This window comes from Camponotus floridanus, unplaced genomic scaffold, assembly GCF_003227725.1.
Source record: "Camponotus floridanus strain SB8 unplaced genomic scaffold, Cflo_v7.5 scaffold54, whole genome shotgun sequence".
NCBI lineage: Eukaryota > Metazoa > Arthropoda > Insecta > Hymenoptera > Formicidae > Camponotus > Camponotus floridanus.
The window spans coordinates 1,244,870-1,266,394 of record NW_020229703.1 but is presented as its reverse complement, the minus strand read 5'-3'; the positions used below and the strand labels follow the sequence as shown (position 1 = coordinate 1,266,394).

At 40.8% G+C, this 21,525-nt stretch overlaps 2 protein-coding genes across 4 annotated transcripts in view; one reads left to right on the top strand and one right to left on the bottom strand.

The window, feature by feature from the left end:
- Positions 1-15: 15 nt before the first annotated feature.
- Positions 16-2,050, bottom strand: LOC105253962 (hemK methyltransferase family member 1). The gene is made up of 5 exons (XM_011262364.3): positions 1,547-2,050; positions 1,119-1,207; positions 828-1,041; positions 475-728; positions 16-387 (listed from the first exon to the last, which is right to left on the bottom strand). Exons 1-5 carry the CDS (start codon positions 1,805-1,807, stop codon positions 144-146), a joined length of 1,062 nt encoding a protein of 353 aa, XP_011260666.1. The 5' UTR covers positions 1,808-2,050; the 3' UTR covers positions 16-143.
- A 520-nt stretch (positions 2,051-2,570) lies between these two features.
- Positions 2,571-21,525, top strand: part of LOC105253989 (unconventional myosin-XVIIIa) — a 45,496-nt gene continuing 26,541 nt past the window's right edge. The window contains exons 1-6 of one of the 3 annotated variants that reach the window (XM_011262408.3): positions 2,571-3,076; positions 4,692-5,336; positions 6,139-6,798; positions 7,237-7,704; positions 10,661-10,795; positions 21,249-21,437. In XM_011262408.3, the coding sequence (XP_011260710.1) occupies positions 5,202-5,336; positions 6,139-6,798; positions 7,237-7,704; positions 10,661-10,795; positions 21,249-21,437 (1,587 nt within the window). In that variant the 5' untranslated portion in view covers positions 2,571-3,076; positions 4,692-5,201. Of the gene's footprint in view, positions 3,077-4,691; positions 5,394-6,138; positions 6,799-7,236; positions 7,705-10,660; positions 10,796-18,734; positions 19,752-21,248; positions 21,438-21,525 lie in introns of those variants that run through there. The other 2 variants (XM_020028295.2, XM_011262410.3) reach the window with 2 other exon arrangements.

Sequence of the window (21,525 nt, the reverse complement as noted above, 5' to 3'; positions counted from 1 at the left end):
AAATACATAATAAACTTGTATGTATAATGCGCGTGGTCATTTTATTATATCTATTCTATATACATATATGTACAAAAAATAATTATATATAAAATTGATTTAATCGGAACAGTAAAATGTGACATGAATGTAATATCACATCTTCAGGCAGCTTTCACCACTTCAACGAAACGATCGTTATTACAAAAATCTTTGTATGTATGTTCGTGATGTAGTTTAAAGTCGGGATATTTATTTGTGAAAAATTGTATATATTCAGGATGAGTGGGATCAACTTCTAAAAAGAGACGTCCACCAGGTTTTAACACTTTGGCAGTATATTTTAGGAGCGGTTTGATTATTTTTAGTCCATCATCGCCGCCATCCAATGCCCTGAGATCCTCGTAACTGCATAATAGATAAATTATTTATAAATTATTTTTAAATTATTTACATTTACAACTATTGAAAAATTTGCAATTATAATTGTATTACATTCTTATCTCGGGTTGCAATTTTGATATGTGTTTTGTCGGCACGTAAGGCGGATTACTGACTACAAAATCAAACAATCTTAAATTTAGATCCATGTCACTGGCGCCATTCAATTCCTTAAAAACTTCAACAGTTGCATCTGACTTTAGAGTTGCATGTATCACTGTGACTCGATTTGCCAAGTTCAATTTATCCCGATTTATTATAGTTAAATCGCACGCATAAGGGCTCGTGTCAATCGCTGTGCATTTGATCTAGAAAAAAATTCTAACATTAAATTTTATTAATTATTGATTGATTTAGCGAAAAATAAAATATCATCGATAATATTATTATAGTATCCTTGTGTGTACCTTTTCACAAGCATGAGCGAGAGCCAAGGATATTGCGCCTGAGCCGCAACCAATTTCCAGGATTTCGCAACTATCGAGTTGCAACGAATTCAGTCTCTTCAACACAAAATCTACCAATATTTCTGTCTCCGGACGAGGAATGAAAATCGGTGGCACAAGTTTCACGGTGATGTCTCGAAAATCCCACTCGCCAATAATATACTGAACTGGCATTCTGCAAGGACTCTGCATTGATGAGCGAATATAAAGGACTTCACGCATGGTCTAATATAGTAAAATATGAATTCTTACCTCGATAACCGACATTCGCACATCGATTCCAATTTTTCGATTTGATTTGCATTAAGTCGATTATTCCTGACGTTCAAAATATCTATTATCTGTAAATATAATAATAAGAAAAAAATTAGAAAAATTGTCTAATAAAATCTAAAAATGTATTTTATTAGAGAAACTTCAGTATTTATTCTTCTTTATATAATATAAGACATATTTTCCTGTCTTATTGTCATATGATATTTATATTTTCTATTTTAACACAATTTTATAAAAATAATGGATATTTAGAAAATAACAGTCATAAAATTCGCGCCAAACAGCTGCTCCAATAATAATTTCAAACAAAAAATAAAATAATAGAACGCGCATGCGTTAGACAAAATATGTATGCAAACTAATTATCAGTAAACTACACTCAAAATGAAAAAATAGCGAGTCACCTTCTTAGTTCCTATAACATGCGCCACTATGTGTTCTATCGATTCTACTGGCTCCGTTATGCCTTCGTTCTCAAATCGGCGACTCCATTGATCAATAATATCACCGACGGTATAGTCACATGCGTTCGAACTGAACGATCGTCGCACTGGATGTCTCAACGTAACAAAGTTGGGACTGTTAATTGTCAAACATTGCACATAGGTAGATATGGACGGATTACTGAAGACAGCGCGCGTCTTCAAGATACTCCGACACCACATGATATTTCATTAGATGCTGTGAAAACTGCAAAATACAGACTTGAGAGGTTACCAGATGTTATTGAGGTTGTGCCATGAGCTGATAGACCATGTTAGAGATTCATCGGGAATTATACACGTATTTTAAGTTCTATTATGTAGAGAAACTGCTGCCAACTGGCGAGATGAAAATCAGTTGTACGTTTATCGACTATACGACAAGATGAAGCAATCTCATATGCAAAAAGAATAAGAAAATGCATAAAACAATTAGAACATGCTGTTTCAAATATAGAACATAATAGAAATATATTTCATGCGCAATAGTATTGATGTAAAATGGTATTTTTTTAAAATAACATTATCAACAAAATAGCTTTATATGTTCTGGAAAAGACTTATGTTATTAATTCTTTTCATCAATGAACTATACACACAATTATTTAATCGAATTTATATATTATTTAATTATTATCCTATCACATCGTTATATTGTATTCATTGAAGTACACTGAAATATCAATATTTCAGTCCTTCCTTCCATTAGGACTCGTCTACCTGATTCTCCAACCGACTGATGGTGAAATCATTTCCTTTCCCAACTCGGAAAGCGGCCAGAGCTGAAGTCAAAGACCTGGTCTGTCTTAGAAGATGCCGCTAAAGCCGTGCTCGGCCAGTGGATCGAAAGGTCTAAAGGCCGCTCACGCATGCGCGAATACAAGAGTAGCTGTCTGGAAAATGAGGGTGCTGGCTAAACAGACCGTTGTCTGGCCAAAGGCGCTAGCAGTCGCCACCGGCCCCGCTCCCAATCCATGCTGCCATGACAGTCCTTCTCCGTGTCGCGGCGAGTGCACCGAGTACCAACGCGTTTAAAGAGCGCCGCTGCTGAACGCCCGACTGATGTACCTATCCGCATTATACTGTGAGAAGGTACTCGACCGAGATCCGATCTCGGCTCGTGGCTCGTTACAGTGTTGGAATTACGCCAAAGCAGCTCTCGCGCGGGTCGACCAGGTCGACCAGGCGCGGCCGCCCTGGGTGTGCTGATCATCACTATCATCATCAGCGGGAGTCTCGCAAAGCGCGTGTGCGCGTCGTGGATATCCGTGTGCAAAGTGGCGGGTGTTGTGGCGACGGTATTGTTGATGTGATGCGTGTCCCGGAATCCCGCACGCACGTCTGGCTCGCTGTCAGTTACGGAGCACTAAGTACTAGTCCGCCTCGAGATACAACAGGCAGCTACGCTTCTTTTGGATTCGGACGATCGATGCGCCTCGTCGAATCCCATAGGTAGGCAGGATACATCTTCTCCGAGACTTACCTCTTAAGCATCTGCCGGAAATGAAAATGCCACACGCGCTTTTCGTAGCGAAGCGCAAAGTGCAGCGAGCATCGATCGCTTCGAGACATTCCGAGTAACTTGCTGGTTGCATGCCTCGAGAAATTCGCCGGTAATTCGCGTATAATTTTTATCGAAATTCGAGATTTCTGAAAAATAAAATCCTGTCAAACTTCTACGAAATTTTCAGAATTCAAAGCTTATCGACATTTAAATTTTCTTATTTTATTAAGTAAATTTGAACTTTTTTCTTGTAGAAAATTGTCTGGTAATAGTGAAACTTTGATTATTCTTTATTCGTTTTTAGCGCACGCGAATCGATACGTTGATCGCAGTCGAGATTTTCGGAGCAGTCCGCGTGCTCCGAAAAATTCGCCGGCAACGAGCGCGCTCGTATGCGAATCAACGTACGTATGATCGATCGATACGTCCGTAGATTCGTCGGCGTAGACCAACGGGATTTTCCGAGCCGCCCTTGAACGAAGAATACGGAGTAAGGTGTGGTGGAAAACGAGCCTGTCGTTTACACCCCGCGGAGCGAATAACGCCGGCACTGCAAACGTCACACGCGAGAATAAATGATATTACGTGTATAGATATTTATTTAATCGCCAACGTATCGTTCGCATTTCCATGTGGAATTCCGCGTGATAGTTTAATGATGTAAGATCGTTTGCATAATGCAAACTTCCGCGTGTTCCGATTGCATTTAAATTATCTTCTCTTCTGGTATATGTATGAGAAAGTGTATATGAGAACGTACAATTAAAATGACTCTGAAATGTGTGTCTTTTCGTTAGTGATAGTTAATTGTCGCCTTTCTAATTCTTTACGCTCTCGTAGATCTCAGAATCCAGTTATGACTTCTTAATCGCTTTCCGCGAGGTCATGCAAATGTAAGTAATGAGGATATGAAGGCTCGCTCGATGCATTTCATTCTACATAATATCTATCATATATGAGAAAAATATAATCTTTTCTAATTAAATAACTGGTTATTCAACTGATTATTCAATTTCATTTCTAATACTAATATGAAACGCGCATGTTGATAATCGCTGAGGTAATTGGTCGCAAAATGCACTATTCGACAACTTTCTTATTTCGCTGACAGCGCGACGACAAAAACGCGAACGGTGCGTATTAACGCGGTTCGCGAGCAATAAAAAATTAAGAGAAAAAGTGCAAGAGAGAGAGAGAGAAAGAAAGAAAGCTTCCTTCGCGCGGTGAATCGCACCGAACAAGGATTGCGTTATCGCCGCTTCTTCCGCCGGTGTGTTAACGAACGAGAAGTCCGCGAGCTCGCTCGCCGTCACCCCGTTTCCGCATACCTCGCGGTCTCGAGTGCCGGAAGCGTCCAGGCATGAAGAAGCAGTTCGGTTCACACCCTTGCGCACTAATATCCGGGCGGCCTTCGGTCGAGAGACCGGTACACATCAATTATATCAAGGGAATTCGATGTCGGCGACTTGGTATCAAGCGCATCGTTGAGATTCTCACCGCGCGACTCTTCGCTCAAGAATGCCATGATTCTTGTAAGTGACGTTTAATTCCGATGCATTCCAGGGGACGATCCTGAGAGCGACTCGATGAACGCCGCGCCGTTGCCGGTCGATAGGGTGCACCGGTACGCTTCGGGGCGAGCCGAAGCGTTGGTGGGAGCCTCCTCGGACGCAGGACCGAGCTTATCACGGAACGAATCGTGACAGACGCTTCTTTCCGGGTCATTGTAAGCGCCGGTCGCGGCAGCGGTGACGAAGCGATGCTCGCGATTTGGCGCGCCACGCACGACCAATAACGCCGATAGCCGATAGCTCAATCGCGAATCACGCTCGCCGGTTGTTTCCACGGACGGTGCTGTAATCACACATATACACACTCTGTGATATATACGTAATACATGCATACATATATACATATACATATATATGCTACGAGGTGCGAGAAATCGAGACTGTCCGCGATTGCGTCGCGTAAGGTCGCACGTCAAGCACGTTGAAGCAATCGAGAAACGAGATATCTCGTATGTTATCTCTTTCTCGCGTTCGGCTCGGGAACGTTTAACGAGTGAGGAAGATGTTTAACTTTATGAAGAAGGCCGCGGAGAAGGACGACAAGGAGAAGCGGAAGCGCGAGAAGAAGGAGCGGAAGGATGTCAAGAAGCGCGATCGCAGCAGCATGTCCGCGGAGGAGCTACTGCGATTGGACGAGGTGAGAACATCGTTCTTACCGAGGAATCTGGCTTCTCAATATTATTCTTTTCTTGTCGTACGTAAACATAATAAATAATCCTAATAACGATATATTTCATCGGTCAAATAAATAATGTTAATAACGATATGTCTCATTGGTCATTTGGTTTGTATATTGACGTATACTCGTTTGGTTATCGCATCCTCCATTAATAAGGTGGGTGTATACTGATATTGCATGTAGATTTACGCGAGTTGCACAAAGATATCGATTGTATCGATATCTTGTTCGAGTTTTTCGATAAACGAGTTGTCAATTCTGAAAGGTAGTAACGTATTTCGCTTTCCTGATGCAGATTGGCATTATTAATAAATTGTACATTTAGATTAACGCGATGAATATGTTATATATCGCTTTTCAAAGAAATGAATTTATTATGAAGACAATAATTATGTGCGTAAGAAGATTTTTAGATAAAAATACGCAAGATTTAATTATTATAAACGCGGAAGAGATTTTGTTTTGAAACATTTTCGTTTCTTCTGTAGACTCAGTATTGTCACCGGTTGGATGTGGTTGCACGCGATAAGAAGTATCGGTCGCGAAGTACGCATTTGTTACACGAAGTGAAAATTGCAAAATTATTCTGCGATATGGAGAACGCGTCGTCGCGATCGCATCGTTCGACAAAAAATAAGAAAGGTCTCTTGAGAAACATCGTAAGACACCATCCATGAGCTAGAGTCCAATTCTCGGAGCCGATGATTCGGAAGGCTTTCTTAAAAAATGTTTCTTATTCGCCACGAAAATTTCGTTGCAGGTCCGTAGGTCATTGAAGATTCCCGGTCGCCGGAAGGAGAAGGAAAAGCTTCCGAGCGGTATCACCGCTGATTACAGCGCGTCGTTCTTTGCGCATCTGGACCGCGATCTTCTGGACAGCTCGCAGAATGCGGACTCGGGTCCAGGCTCGGCGATCAGCGCCGGTACCAGCAGTTGGACCAGCGTCAGAACACCCGACGGATTGATGCAAAGTGACTCGTCGGAGGCGTCTCTTACCTCACTAACGACGACTACGACTACATCGTCGACGACGACGAGTCACGCGGGTGGCAAGAATCTGCCGCCATTGCCACCGAAGCCGCCCAAGCGAGGGATCCTCAAAGGGCCTCGATTGAGCGTCAACAGCGGCGTCGTGAGTGTCCTTTCGGAGGAGAACGCGTTGCCGAACGGTACCGAGACGAGTTACCAGGAAGCCAGCAATCTGTTGGTGAGGAATACTCTTCAGAACGAGGTGATAGCTTATCAGAATGTGCCGACGCATCTCAACAGCGTCCTAAACAAGGACGAGGTTTGTAGCGAGGAGGAGACAATCTGTCAAACCACGTGGCGTGTAGTCACCACGCCGCAACAGACCGTTCAGCAACACTATCAGCAACAGCAGCAACAGCAGCATCATCAAATCGACGCCAAACTGCTGCAGGTTAGATAACATTTCGCTTTCTCTTTCCGACTCGTGCATTACAGCTGCAATATGAAACTCGATTATTACAGTTATTTTCAAATAATGAGACGCTGATGATGGGTCTGTTCATAATTTGACGTAAACGGAGGATGGCAAAAAAGTTCCCTTGAAACAAAAGCGAATTATGGCTTTCATAACTTACACTTTGCGTGCAATCGTCAAAATATTTCTTTTTACGATATAACAAGATTATTCGAATTAAATATTTGCATTGTCAATTTCTGTATCATAATTCTAAACGTGGATAAAGTTTATTAATCGTTATTTTAATTTTCTCTAAATTAACTAAATTTATCATTGATATTTCATAATTAAAGCTTCGCTTTGATGTTATTTCTAGTGATTATTTAAATCAAATCAAATCTTTATCATGTAACAAATATCTTCGATATTTAGGTCGTCACTAGTGCTAGTCCATCCGCGGATTCCTTGACGGACACGACGAACTCGAGTTTCGCCACCCCGCCGTTCAGCCTGTCACCCGTTGGCGAATCCCAGGGTTTCTCCAGGTGGCGTTCGTCGGTCTCCTTCGAAGAGCAGGGGATCGAGCTGCAGCTGCCGGAGCTCGTGCCGCTCGAATTACCCGAACCTAGGGAGCTCACCATTCAGAGGCAGCCGCCACCGCGAAACGATTTCGGCTTTTCCCTTCGTCGCGCTGTCATCGTCGAACGAGCGGCAAATGGTGTCACGCAGATGAGACCGGTGATCTTCGCCGAACCCGGCGCCCTGGTTCAGCATAACAATGACACGGGTCTATTACCCGGTGACAGACTGATCGAGGTCAATGGGATCAACGTGGATGACAAATCGCGCGAAGAGATTATCGATCTCATCAAGAGCTCTGCCAGCAGCGTCACTGTAAAGGTAATTCTCATTTTAATGCAATTTAGCTTGTACAATAATTATATATTCCACCATTTTAGAATAATTTTATTCATTTAAAAATATTGTGTATGTTACCAAACATTTTTAATCGATATGTTAATATTAATAAAAAATCAATGTGATCTAATCGATATATTTTGCAGAGTAATATCTTTTTTCGTTATATAAAATTATTTGAGATATATAGATGGAGATTTCTTTTATCTATTTATTGTTGGAGGGAGACTTCTATTTGCGTTAGACTTGTTGACGAAGGCGTCAGAGTCAAACGATGGGAATGCTTGGAGCGTACTTTAGTCATTGCGCAAGCGATAGTACTCTCTATACTTTGTCCTTTTCTCTTCTATAGATCGTACCGGTCGCGTCGAATAATGTCGATTTCTCATACCCTGTAAACGAACCTTTCTCTTCCCGAGCGTGCAACAACGGAGCTTATTAGCATAAGCACGATTTGAAATTTGATATTTACCGGAAAGTAATCATTCAAACGGTCTGATATGACGACATTATGTTGCAACGAGCTTATCTTCGATTATTAGCCATTGATAATAACTATTAACTTATCGTTCGTTGTGCGGAAGCGCTTATCTTTTATTATTGTCGCAACTGGCCTTGGATTATTTTAAAGTATTGCTGGAAAAACGAATATCATTCGGTATCGTACAGAAAAATCAATATTGAAACGGTGAAAGGTCGAGGAATTCTTAGATTATAGAAAGGAATCGGTCAAATGTTGTTTCTCAGACCTTTACATTGCAGTGGAAACGCATCGCGTTAAATGACAGTAACTTTGACGTGACACTTTATTCGAATTTATAATTTCATTCTCTTTTTAACCAGAATACTTTATTTCAATTTATAATTTCACTTGATTTATCTAGAATGTGAGTCAGCTGAATACTTTTTTTATTGAATAAAATATTTTAATTTTTATCAATTTTATTATTTTAATCTGTTATTAAAAGTTTAATTAATTAATTATTATAAAGACTTATATTTTCACGAAAAATAATATTAGTACGAAACAGAGGGAAAAAAAGAGAGAGAAATCTGCATCGGTTTCATTGATGCTTGACCGCTCGGGTTGTTAAAAGTGAGTGAATGCGCAAAACGGACGAGCGTCTGGCAGGACCGGTGATTGCCGTGCGATGTCGGTTGGTTCATTGCCACTGCTGGCAACGAATATAGCGGGATAGTGAGTCACGGTCTCGCTAATAAAACTATACGTCGAGGGGGGAAGCGATACTGTCGTGTGAAAATAGCAGCCTTACCGAGAATCCAATCTTCTCTTTCGTCGTCACCATCGGACGAAAAATCGACCATCCTGAGGACGTGCGTCTCATATAGAGGAGCCAAGCGATGAGTCCGCTCGCATCTGGAGAACGAAAAAGTAAAAGGGGGCGGCTTAGTGAAGAGCGCCCAAGTGTGTATCTGACCTTGTCTCGTAGCCGCGGAATTCTAAAAATGCCGCCGCGTTCCCGCGACAGAAACGAAATGTATGCGATTCCGCCATGTGTTGTCCGTTTGCATCGTTCTCCCTTTCACTGCGCGTCACACGCGCAGAATGTAATCCCCCGGGGTGGATTGGACGGTTAATCCGAAGATTTTGTGCGTCAGCGCGCATCGGAAGACGTCGAAGAATCGATATACGTCTCTGTACTGCATCACCGTAAATGCATTCCTCGGGAAACATGTGTATAAACAGCATCCAGCAGCGAAGGAAGTAGTCCTGATGATGATGGAAAAATGGGCGATATATTCTCTAAGTATATACAACCAAGTTTATTTGTGTCTAGAACTCAAAGAACTTGGGAATCTCTCCAGTCGAACGCGTAGACACCCAAAAATGCTAGGCACGTAAGAGGATGAGTAGGAGAGAAAGGAAATAAACATTAGAGCGAGAGCGAAAGAGGCAGAGGGGGAAAAACCGGATGTAATTCGCTCGCAAGCCGAGCGTGTTATATGCTGCATATAGGGTGTGTCAGAACTTGCATACTTTTCACAGGGTTCTTCAGCAAGTTCAGAAATTTTTACAATTTTTAATTCTTATTACACACACAAAATCTTCCTCTCACAATTGTCATATTCATTGCACACTAGAATATGTGTACGTCTCTATTTCATTTCGCCATTTCCATCATCATCGCTGTAATTGAATGGCTACCAAGTGGTAAATATTGGAGAAGACTATATCTATTGTGTGTTGCAAATTTCTCAATACATGCATGTGAGAGATCCAATCTTCTATTATCTTCCTCTCTTTCCCTTTCTCTCTCTCTTTCTCTCTCTTTCCGCAGCATAACAGCATCTCGGCAGAAAAGAGAAACGTGACGTGATTTACATATTTGTGTATAGGTAACGCGTCGGCAGGCCTCTCGGTCAACATCCTGCTTCCTGTTCACGGTATGTCGCATGAGCTCGGCTTCGTGCACGCGTAAGTCATGCACGTGCCCCGTTATACCCGCCCGATGGACGAAGTGTGCGTATCGCGCACGCAGACATCGATATCAGGCGGAGCCGTAACGGTGATTAATTGGAATTAGGGGCGATCAGGGAGAAGGAGGACGTAGTATGTGTGCTTCATATGACTTCTGCAAGAAGCTAATACTCTCACAATATTTTCGACACACTCGATAAAGCTTCAAGCTTTTTTTCTTGTCGGGAATTTTAAAGAGTTCCCACGATATACTCAATTACAGGAAGGCCGTATTCCGACACGTGCGATTTTAAATATTAAAAAAATCATAATCATTGTTATTTCTCTGAGGGCAGCTATGCGTGTCTGTCGTTTTGCATTTATATTACGCGTGGATATTCGTGCGATGCGACTATTCATAAGCGAAAATGAATTGCCATCGCAATCGTCGGCACGCTCAAGGGCGTGCTTGCGTGATGCATGCGTATTATAGATATTAACGCGTCGATCTCGTTGCAGGTGCAGCCGGTCGGGGAGCTGTCAGAGTTATCGAGACGCGGCGGCTGTGACGGACGTCAAGTCGAATTGGCACCTGCGAATATTCGTGGCGGCACGCTTCGACGATCTGGCAGTTTGCGGTTTCATCAGAATACAGTAAGCCTATCGTCACAGTTGGCATCGACTTAACACTTAAATACGAGTCAAGTTCGTCGAGATTCTCCTTTCGAAAGAAAAGAGAAATTAATAAGGAAGTGTCTAAAAACTATCCTTTCTCGACTTCAAACAGTAGCATAAGAATTCGTTGAAAGATAAAATTAAGAAATCACGTTCATTGACTTGTGTCATTCAGGTTTTCATACTTAAGTCGTCACGCATGAATTATTTCACGTGTCAGGCTGTTCTGGTTTCTCTGCTCAATCATTCAATTTCTTATATGTGCTTCAATATATCACGTAGTTTCATAGCTTATATATAGGCTACAACAAAACGTCACGTATATAAAAAGAAGGCTGATGAATAAAAAAAGGGGGTATGAAAATTGAATATAAAAGGCAATCGATTTAGCGAAGGATGCGCAGAGAAATAGGAGGATGACACAAAGGGTACAAAAAAATGCATCGGAATTCGATAGGACTGCAGCGTGATGTAGCAGCGAGGGAAGAGGAAGACAATAGTAGAGACGCTTCACTTTCCACCCACATTCCCTAGAGCAACGCAGTGGCATAGCAATCGCGTAACGGTACATCTACTGCTTCGTACCGTAATATCTCGTTTCCGCCGAGCTTCGAACTGCTATTTAGCTATAGGCGTAACTCGTTTCTAGAAAAAGCAATTATTTCCTCGGATTTGTACAATTGGAATGTCATCCAGCAATTAATTATTTTAGAAATGTAAAGGGAAAGAAATATAAATGTTACCTAAATTTTTTTACTTGCGTGAGAGAGAATTATCTTAACAGATTTTTTAAGATAGGACATTTTTAATACTTCAAATGATCCCTCGAAATTTGATGTCTCGTCTTTATCTTTATTCATTCTTTCGAATTAAGATCTTACAACAGATATCTGTCACGAAACGTTAACAGCAGAGTATTAAATTAATTAATCAGAATTGAATAAAATGTAGCGATTGAATAATTTTCTTTTCTGTATCGTCAACCATAGTTGACGCTCGGCCATAGATACGCAAACCGTTCACGGTCGTCGACTACAGTCGGCGATCGTACCGAGAGAGTTAAAAGTCGCAACCGCAACTATCGCAAATAAAATAATGATAGTAAAGTGCAGGAAGAAGAATATAATCTATAAAAAATTTTCCGAGTTAACGTTCGATATGAGCAAAAATGGACATGCATATCTCGTTATTTTCCCACAATATTTCATATATAGTCCTCCTTTATGTCGCGGCTTCGTTGGTAGTCGAGAGCTTGCGGGCTTTCAAGCTGCCTTCATTAAATTAAACCGTCATGCGATATACATAATACGCATTCCTACACATCATCGTGGATGAGATCGTAACGCGTTTACAAACACGTCGAAAATGAGCATCGTACTACTTGAATTCATTAATGAAAGGGAAACACATTACGTGAAATATTCAATATTGAAATGTATTTTTTTAATAATAATTAATCGAATCGTATTCGAAAATGATTAGCGATAATATTTTGATCATATTTTTATAATAATCAAAATAGATTATGAGGAAATGAATTAATACGTTTGTTACGTATGTAAATACGTGAAGCCTAAGGTAAACATGAAACAGTTTACTTTTGTAGGGAAGACAGGTAATTCAATTATCATTTCAATTGAATCAGCTGTGTAAACTTTCCTAACAAGTGTAGATCTGACAGTTTAAAATCAAATTGCCAATGTCGATTAAACGACACAGATATATGAGAAATAGCGCAATTGTTTTATAAATGAAACATTGTATGAACATCGAATCGTAGAAACGAACGTCATTGCTCGCTGCGCAATTTGACGCGAGCAGCGACGTGTAATAATTGGCAATTAGCTCTAACAAAGTGCGACTTGTGTCAGTGCTAAAATACATGGTAGAATCGCATGATGATATTTACTGACTGCCGGTAAAGCCCACGATATGGTGGCATAGTAAAGAACGTGCTGCCGACCTGTCGTTGTAAAGAACATCGAGTAGTACGAGCAGCATTCTTCCTATATCGCTAAAACTTTTATCAAAATTTTATTATATATATATTAAATTAATATTTTATTTTTAAAAATTTATACAAATATAAATTTAATATTTATATTTTAAAAAGAAAGATTGAAATCCATATATTATAAAGGATAATAATTTAAAAAATGTTGGCAAAATTTCTACGGAATTTGGTTCTCTCTAAAAATTAAATCTAAATATTGGGAGTAAAATTTTCTAAATATTTTTGCAATTTCAGCTTCGGTATCCTACATATTATTTCTGAAATGAACGATGAGAGAGTCGCGTTTCAGGATACCAAGTTCTTGCCAAGTATTGATGTATGCGGAGAGCAACGGCCGCGATTGGCGTGGCTATTAATCAAAGACCTGGCAAATTTGCAAAATATGAACTTGGAATTACGACATACGAATCGCAGCGTCCGCGTAGCTTCGCTCTCTCTCTCTCTCCTCTCTTTCTCTATCTCCTTCTCTCCGTATAAGTACTACATAAATGTCAAATTACGTAATTAGAATTGCACGTTACGCGCCACGCTAAATAATTACGCCGTTACCGCCGTAACACTATTATTATGCCCGCGAGGAAGGCACTGGATATGCGCGCGCGATAATATCTCCGGCGGATCCTGCCAAGCTGGTTGCTTGTCGCAATATGTAGGCCAATAATGCATATTTTCGATCGCGCATATGCATTCGCGCAAGGTAAGAACGTGAGCAAACTTCGTGATTTTTCTTTTCCATCTGGAAAATCGCGCGCCATTAAATCCGTATCAATTTTTAAAATCGTTTACCGTAAACTCTTGTCAATTTTTTTTGATCGATACATGATAAATGTTGTTGTTCATAAGCAAAAGGAATTCGTGGAGCAACAAACGTGCGATAATACATTTGATGCCGAAAGCACACACGAGTGCAGTTTTGGCATATGACGTCAGCTTATCATCTATAAATATCGGGTATTCGGAAAAAGTGGGTTGCCCACGCAAGAAATTGCGAGAGTTTAATGGCCTCTTGTTATGCGCGTCTACGACTTTATAAAACTGTTGTTGGTATATCGCAATGATGAAGCACGCAAGAAAGGATTGTGCTTCAAATTTGAATATTTCAGTAGCAGAAATATAAACAATAAGAGAGAGAGAGAGAGATCGAACATTATATTCTCCTTATTTAACTTTAAGTGAACGTTAATTCAGCAAAGTGTCAATCGGAGGAAAATAATTACGCAATAAATATTTCCAAATTGAAGTGTTCGAGACGCATCATTAATATCGGCTTAAGTCTTAAAATCCCGGCAAAAATGGTGATTCGTTTAACTTTCCATTAGCGTTGCGCTATTTCGCAAAAATGAATAGGCTATTCGAGCGGCTTTGCCGCGCGTGAATAAATTTGCATGCAGTTGCGATCGGTGGGCAAAAGGCGAAGTCGGCATTCACGAGAATGCGACGTCGGGGCGTAATTTGAATTTTATGCACGTAATCGCGGTGGCTCCACACGTACGCATACGTATACTCGTACGTGCGTATGTACGTGCGTGCTCCCGCTCTCTTATCTGCCCACGTCGATGCGTGACGGCGTTAACGCGCTGCGCCGTCAACGCCTGGTAGCGAGAGGCATCTTGATTGCGACAGAAGAGAGATGCCGCGTGCATTACAGCTGATCCTTGGCGCCTCTCTAACACTGTCCCTCTCTGTCCTCTCTCTTCCCCCCATGCGAATGGACTCCCCCAATGTACGCTCTCTTACTCCGCGAAATAATTAATCGAATGTATTCCATAATGTTAGCATACATTTTTTTCTTTCCTCGATGAAACCCGATGCTCTTTAGGGATTAGGAATAATTAAATCTGACATGTATAATGTTTCTCATACGGTATTAAAAAATAATATTTCCTGTCTTTTATTATAGATTGCGTTTATATTAAAATATAATTATCTAGAAGAAAATAAAAAAGAGATCATGTGTAATATATATAGCGTCAAGTTCTATATTTGTTGGGTAACTAGAGCTTCATCAAGGATTTATTAAAAATCAATAAAAAAAGCGATGCTTGCAATTGGAGCAGTCATATCGCGAATGGATGTTTAGATGCAGCGGACGTGTAAGGGTTTCTGTACAGGCCATGGCAGCGAACTTGTTTCAAATCGTATTAAGAACCGAGGCTTAGACGCGAGCCTTTAAGCATGTTATTCGCACTCGATGCGACTACGAATACGCTGTTACTGATTTATGACTCGCGTCTGCTGCAATCGTACCAGTCAATCCAGTCTCTATCAATGTGAGTCATCGAAACATCATTCTTTTTTCCCCGCGAATCAACAACATTCAGTTTTCATTCAAAAGCCAAAAATTTCGAATCGTCGTCGCCGCATCTTCTCGAATCTAGACAGATCGTCTATGATAGCGACTATCATGATTTTGTCTCGCAAAATACTTTCATATGATCTACTGATCTGTTGAATTGCTCTTTTTCTTCCGGGCTTTTAATGGATATTTAACTTTTAATGACGTTTAGCTCAATTAAATCCACCTACAACTCTGCTGGTTGCAATCGCGCCTACACGTCGATCACGAGCAAGGTCGATTTAGCAATTCGCGCAGCATGAACGACCAAAGGACTCGTTTTCCACTTTCTTTTTTTCCCTTCTTCTCTCAAGAACTCGGAGCGGCCTCGAGTGACCTTCCAATATGGGTTCTATCGACATTTTCGATGCTTATAAGTGCATGAAATTCATCAATCTACCTGTAATTTTTCCATAAAATCATTTCCTAAATTTTAAATCGACTTTATTATCCTTACTCCTTCGGGATGTGAAATTTTCGGAAATACGACGAGAAAAAATCGCGTTACATCAGGAGGTAATCATTATTGAAATCCGTTTGTCCGTTGAACGCGTCCAGTCATTTACTTCATCTTATTTGTCGCATATTTTTTGCCCTCGCACGACCCGCATCGAGAGGGATCCAGTCGTTTCGGCCTACACTTTAATTCCAGCTGTTCCACCTATCTCCTCATCGTTCCGTTCGCCGGTATCATAGCGCATAAAAAAGCGCATAGCGCGAATCGCCGCGCGGAACAATGTAACTGTGAAGTCTGCTCGCACATTGCGAACCGTGAGAAAGATCGCCATTCTCAGGAATTCGTCAGGAATTATTCCTGACAGGTAACTTTTAAAGCCGCACACAAGCTTCGCGTTAACGACTGCCCTTGATTGGCGTATATATATCTCGCAGTAAAAAGTTATTCTCAATTGAGCATCGATAATTGAGGATCGTAATTGTGTCGTAATTACACTGCATTACACGCGATAATTTATGCCAGCTGTGCCTGCGTCATATCACGTGTTGCTAATTTCAACCTAACTAGCGCTTACGTGCACACAAAAATAAATTGTGTTAAATGTGTTTCCTAATTTTTTTCATTTCTTTTATTTATCGTTTAGTTAAACCATACTAAAATATTATATGTCGATTTCGATAGAAAGAGAAAGAAAAATAGAGAAAAAACTGATTTGAATTTTTAAATCGCTCTTCCTTTTGAGATCTGGCCTTAGGCTGCACTATATGTAAATTTTTTTTACCTGCTTCTAATTCGTTGATCTGACATCCTACACATCGGACAAAACATTACGAAGAAATTGTCGTGTAGCAATCCACCCACATTGCGATCGATTCATGTTTCTCGTTTCTGTATTGAATAAGCATCCATTGTCGAACAATGACAACCATGCGTCATCGGTCTAGCATAATTTACAAGCTAGAATATAACGTCTTTTGAAAACTAATTGGCTCGATTCTTTACAGTCGATTGAATGCCACACGTCCTTGCATGGTATTATTTCTGCTTCCGAGTAGGTTTGCAAGTTTTATCTCTTCTGTTACAAAGAAAAATGCTATAAAAGCAGAGAGAGCGAGAGAGCTTATTAATTGCCTTATTACAGTCAATGTACCGTATCGTACTCCATTTATTTATATTTAGATACTGTGGCGTACGCAAAAGGCGAATTATCATGCATCGAGAACTTTCTGCCCACATTCTTGCGGCCGATATGGCTGCGGCGACGATATTCGGACCCCAAAGCGCTAAACACCGACTTCGCCGTTACATTACGTCTTTCTGTACAGCGTGTTTGGCGTGGCGATGTCGGGGAACTTGCTTTGGTTGGACGCAATCTCGCGTGTTACGAGTTTCTTAAAATAGCAGCTCGTTGCTCCCTCGAATCTTCACGAATGCGTTTCTCTCAGCACGTGCGATGCACTAAGCCGTTTCAATGCGTCGCACGTGCCCAGTCCGTGACTGTTTTTCTTCGAGATTGATTTTCTTATCACAATGCTACAATTATGTATAAAATAAAAATGGTAATGGTAATTTTATTCCGGTAGATCTGGAATTCAAAAGTAAAAGGTAAAACTTGAATTAAAAAGGAAATATTCAAAGGGGAAAATCTTTAGAAAATTGAATAATATGAAAGCTTGATGTATAAAGCGTGCTACTAATTTTTACAATCTTATTTAATAGACTTATTTAAATAATAGATTCTTCAAGTCTCTACGGAACTTCTTTCTGAGAAAATCTATATATAAGCATTTCTGTATTGCTCCATTTCCTTTGCTTCTCGTTCAAAGCTTACGAAAGCGCTTACGGGAGCTTTGCACGACAAACGGTAGCTACATATATTTGAGGCGAATGATCGAGTCAAATATTTTTCAGAAATGGCTCTTGTTTTCACTCGTATCACATTTTCATAAATCGAATCTCCAAGTAAAGCCCTGCGGACCATTTAAATAATAAATTTATATCATTAGCTTTAATTTATTGGTTAAATTTAAATGTAAGTATGTTGAAAATAATATTCTAATAAATTTTGAATAATAAATTAGTAGGGTTGTGAAACTTTAGAACAGATCACATACGACTCTTATGAGTTTAATCTTTTTTTTATCGAAACTCCTCAAATAGCATTAACAAGTGTTACGTCACGACAAATATCTGTACGTCAAGTCATCAGACGTCATCATTCAAAGTTTCGCTAACCGCACCTCGATCGGCGATCGTCCACGGAAACAAATCGGCCTACTGGCCGACTGTTTGCCGTCTGTGTAAATTGCGGAGGAAGGACGTGTCTGAAGTAACCAAACGAGCGTATGGTCGACCGGCCGATGGAGGGACGGAGAAGGGACTCCTGTGCCGATGGAGGCGAGAGACGAGGACGAAGGAACGTGGTGAGCGAGCGGGAGAATTACGTTTCGTGATGGAGAGAAAGAACTCCCGGGCGGCTCTCGTGGGCACACGCCTCTCTCGTTCTCCTCGGAAGAGAGAGAGAGGACCTGTCTCTGTCTCGAGGCACCGGCGTTGCCTCAGTCGACACTAGAGAGACCCGCGATGCTCCTCGTGATCGCGTTCTGTCCCTCGTGACCGTCGTCGCCGTCGTCCCGAGCCATGAGAGGAACTCGCGGCGGAAGTCGCGTCTCGGTTCTTCGCGAAACGTTCCTAAGCAGAAATCGAATGGAACATGTCAGAGAATTCGCAGAACGCGAAATGACATTTGCGTTCTTATGAGTCAACACACTTCGAATTTGAGGACGACGACTGGCGGTATTGCTAATGATTGCTTTCGATAAAGTGTCGTGTGATGAAAAAATTGCGAGTGTAAATCAAGATCAGAATATTTATAAATGACAAATTAATATCGATTAAAAAATAAAATATATATTATATATTTTTCATCATGAAACTTATCATAATTTAAGCAATATGTTTGACAAAAGGAGTGGCATAGTTACCACGTAACCGATCAAAGAAATCTTTGCATTGGGAAACGCTAATGAAGAGATTCTCAAACGACGAAGAATTTCTTACATGCGAATTCTCAAGCAAACTTAGGAGGTAGGCACAGAGAGAGAGAGAGAGAGAGGGGGGGGGGGAGAGAGAGAAATCACCGAGATTAGTGATAATTGCGTTGGGAAAGTGACAGCGCGCGTGAGATCTGTTTCTTCGAAGAGCGACTTTTCTGATGTTGAAGATGCCGCGTAACAGGGATGAGGTCGACAATATGTCGATCGGTGCGCATCGTCTCCTTCACAGATCTTGCAGAGGCAAGGCCCACGCCAGCGGGATAGTCAAACAGAATATCCATCAAAGCGTAACCTCGCAAAAGTCTTCAAAATCATCGGTGCGGGATGATCTTGCGAAGCAACGCGAGTCCTGCGTTTCGAACAATGGCCTCGCATCTGGCAGGAAGCACAGCAGAAATAGCACGAGCTCGTGGGAATACAGTGACAGCGATAGCATACATTCGTCTGAAATCGGACAAAATGGTTGCATGGAAAATCGGTCGATCAATACAAATCGCGATCTCGATCAATCATCGAGCGTCAAATCCGATGTCAAAGAGAGGATTAAAGGATCGTGTGGGAGCAATCGGTGTTCACCATTACCGCGAGCTGTCAAAAATATCAAGAAGGAGAACTGGGTGGATACGCTTCGCATGGGATGCATAGACGACAGAATCAAGAGAATGGAGAAGGGCTGGAATGACAGTAACGTCATCAGGATACCAAGGGAACGCAAGTGGCACAGGATCACGGCGGAAATAGAGCAGAGGATACCGAACGCGGACAATGGACTTCGAATGTTCGGTTTCAAGAATAACCGGACCAACAATTCGAAAAAGATATCAAAACGAAGCCGACCGGTTTATCAAAGATGCGCGAAACCGATTCAGGATATTATCGAATGGGAAGAGCTATTTGAAATCGCCTTGGCTAGAAAGATAAAGCGAAAAATACGGGGAAAAGGAACAGTAGATTTGAACATAATCCAGAATATAAAAGATGGCATGGAAAGTAATCGCGTAAAGAATGAAGGAGAGTGCATGAAGCGCCTGGAGGTCCTCCTGGAAAATAGAGTAAAGCCGCAAATCAACGAGGTACGTTTCGCGAAAAATTTGCAAAAAAGGTTTAGACTGCTAAAATTTGCTCGGTCTGCAAAAAAATGAAAAATATTTTCTCGAAGAAATAGAAAAAATTATTGAAAAAATTCCGATAATATTGAAAAATATACACATATCTAGTTTCAAAGGACAATATTAACATAGAATGCAAGAATCGTTTTCCTTTTACCATCTCATCAATCTCATAATAAAATAGATAGAGATGTCATGTATAATTTCCCCGTCTTCGTCTCTTGGGCATAATGTGCACCTTCAGCGTATCCAGGAAATTTCTGACAAATTGTCATCGCGTGAGAGCGTGTGCAAGTTTAAAGGGCAAACTCGTAATATTCGAACAATCCCCTCATTTAGGCCTTTTGAAGGAACGGCGTTTACCGTGAAACAATGGCGCGTTGTGCGCTACCAATGAACGCTGAGACCATGATGCATGATAATTTATGTACCAGGAAACTCTCCGCATGTGTCTATCGTCCTTACTCGGTGGAACCGTACGAGTCACCGCGGTTGCTCGATGCGAAAATCGATACGCGAGAATTCGCAGCTGCACCGGACTTACGATGTGATTCACGCGTTGTTTCAAGAGAATAGAATCGCGGAATTGGCTTTTGGTGTGCGTATTAGAAGATACCGATTTAATAGTACCCTAATAAATTGTATAAGACAGTTATATAACTTTAAGCGATATCTTATAATTGTATATTATTGGTAAAAAATATGGCAAATTATATATAACATTCTAAAAATAATAGGCTTCAATGCAGGTAAATTGATCAAGCTTTTTTGCCTTCGGGATGATAATCATTCCTGAAGAGGAATAAAAAGATACGAGCGGAGAAAGATAGAAATAGAAAGGATCAAACGAATGCCATTTCGATGTTAATGAGCCGCTTAATGTACGCAGGTCCGTTTGTCGTAATGCGCTGCGTAGCCACGCAATAAAATATTTCATAATGATCCATCGTGGCTAATCGTCGCCGGTAGCGGGACACTCGAGGACGTACTCGATTCAACTTATCGTGTAAGCGTAGGCGTCCGCTATCCTCGCTAGGTCGCACTTAACAAGTTGCCGGTGGCAAACTTGAATCGTCGATGAAACTCAAGATTATATGATGGATAACAGAAAAAAAGAGCGAGGAGCTCGCGTGACTGCAAAAACAAAGATTCTGGAAGATCGCTGCACAAACGATTCAATTAAATTCTCGATCGTTGAATCTTCTTTTCTGGAAATAAGCTACACTAAAACATATTCCAGTTGACATTTTTCAATGATTTCTTAAATATATATTTTTCAAAAAAGTGGATTTAAGAGAATTTTGTGAAATTTCTTCTTGTTTTTCTTAATGCAAATTTCCTAAATTTCAATTAAAAATGTAAAATATTCTTCCATTCTTTTCTTCACGCTTTTTAAAAAATACTTTATGACTTTAAATAATTTACATGTGTTAATTATTCATTTTTTCATATATTTTATAGGCACGATCGGAGGAGCATTTGGCGCAAGAACAAGCATGGCTATCTTCTGAAAAGATCTGGTTATTGCATCGCGGAGGTTTCACTCCCGCCACAAGATGCGGTACCGCCGATCCCGACACAGGAAAGCTGAGGATCCGATTGACCACTTCCGGAGAGGAGTTGCTCGTGGACGAGGAAGATGTGGAGAAGGTAATGAGATCGATTACTTCTAATCAATTCTCATCTATATCTTATTAAATATACCTATTACTCAATCAAATCGAGTAATTCAATTGCT

Bases quoted from the DNA above. Each gene is read 5' to 3' on its own strand.
- LOC105253962 (XM_011262364.3), bottom strand. From the start codon at position 1,807: ATGTGGTGTCGGAGTATCTTGAAGACGCGCGCTGTCTTCAGTAATCCG. The intron at 1,042-1,118 runs GTAAGAATTCAT...GAGTCCTTGCAG, and splicing joins TGCGAATGTCGGTTATCGAG to AATGCCAGTTCAGTATATTA. The intron at 729-827 runs GTACACACAAGG...ATTTTTTTCTAG, and splicing joins TCGCTCATGCTTGTGAAAAG to ATCAAATGCACAGCGATTGA.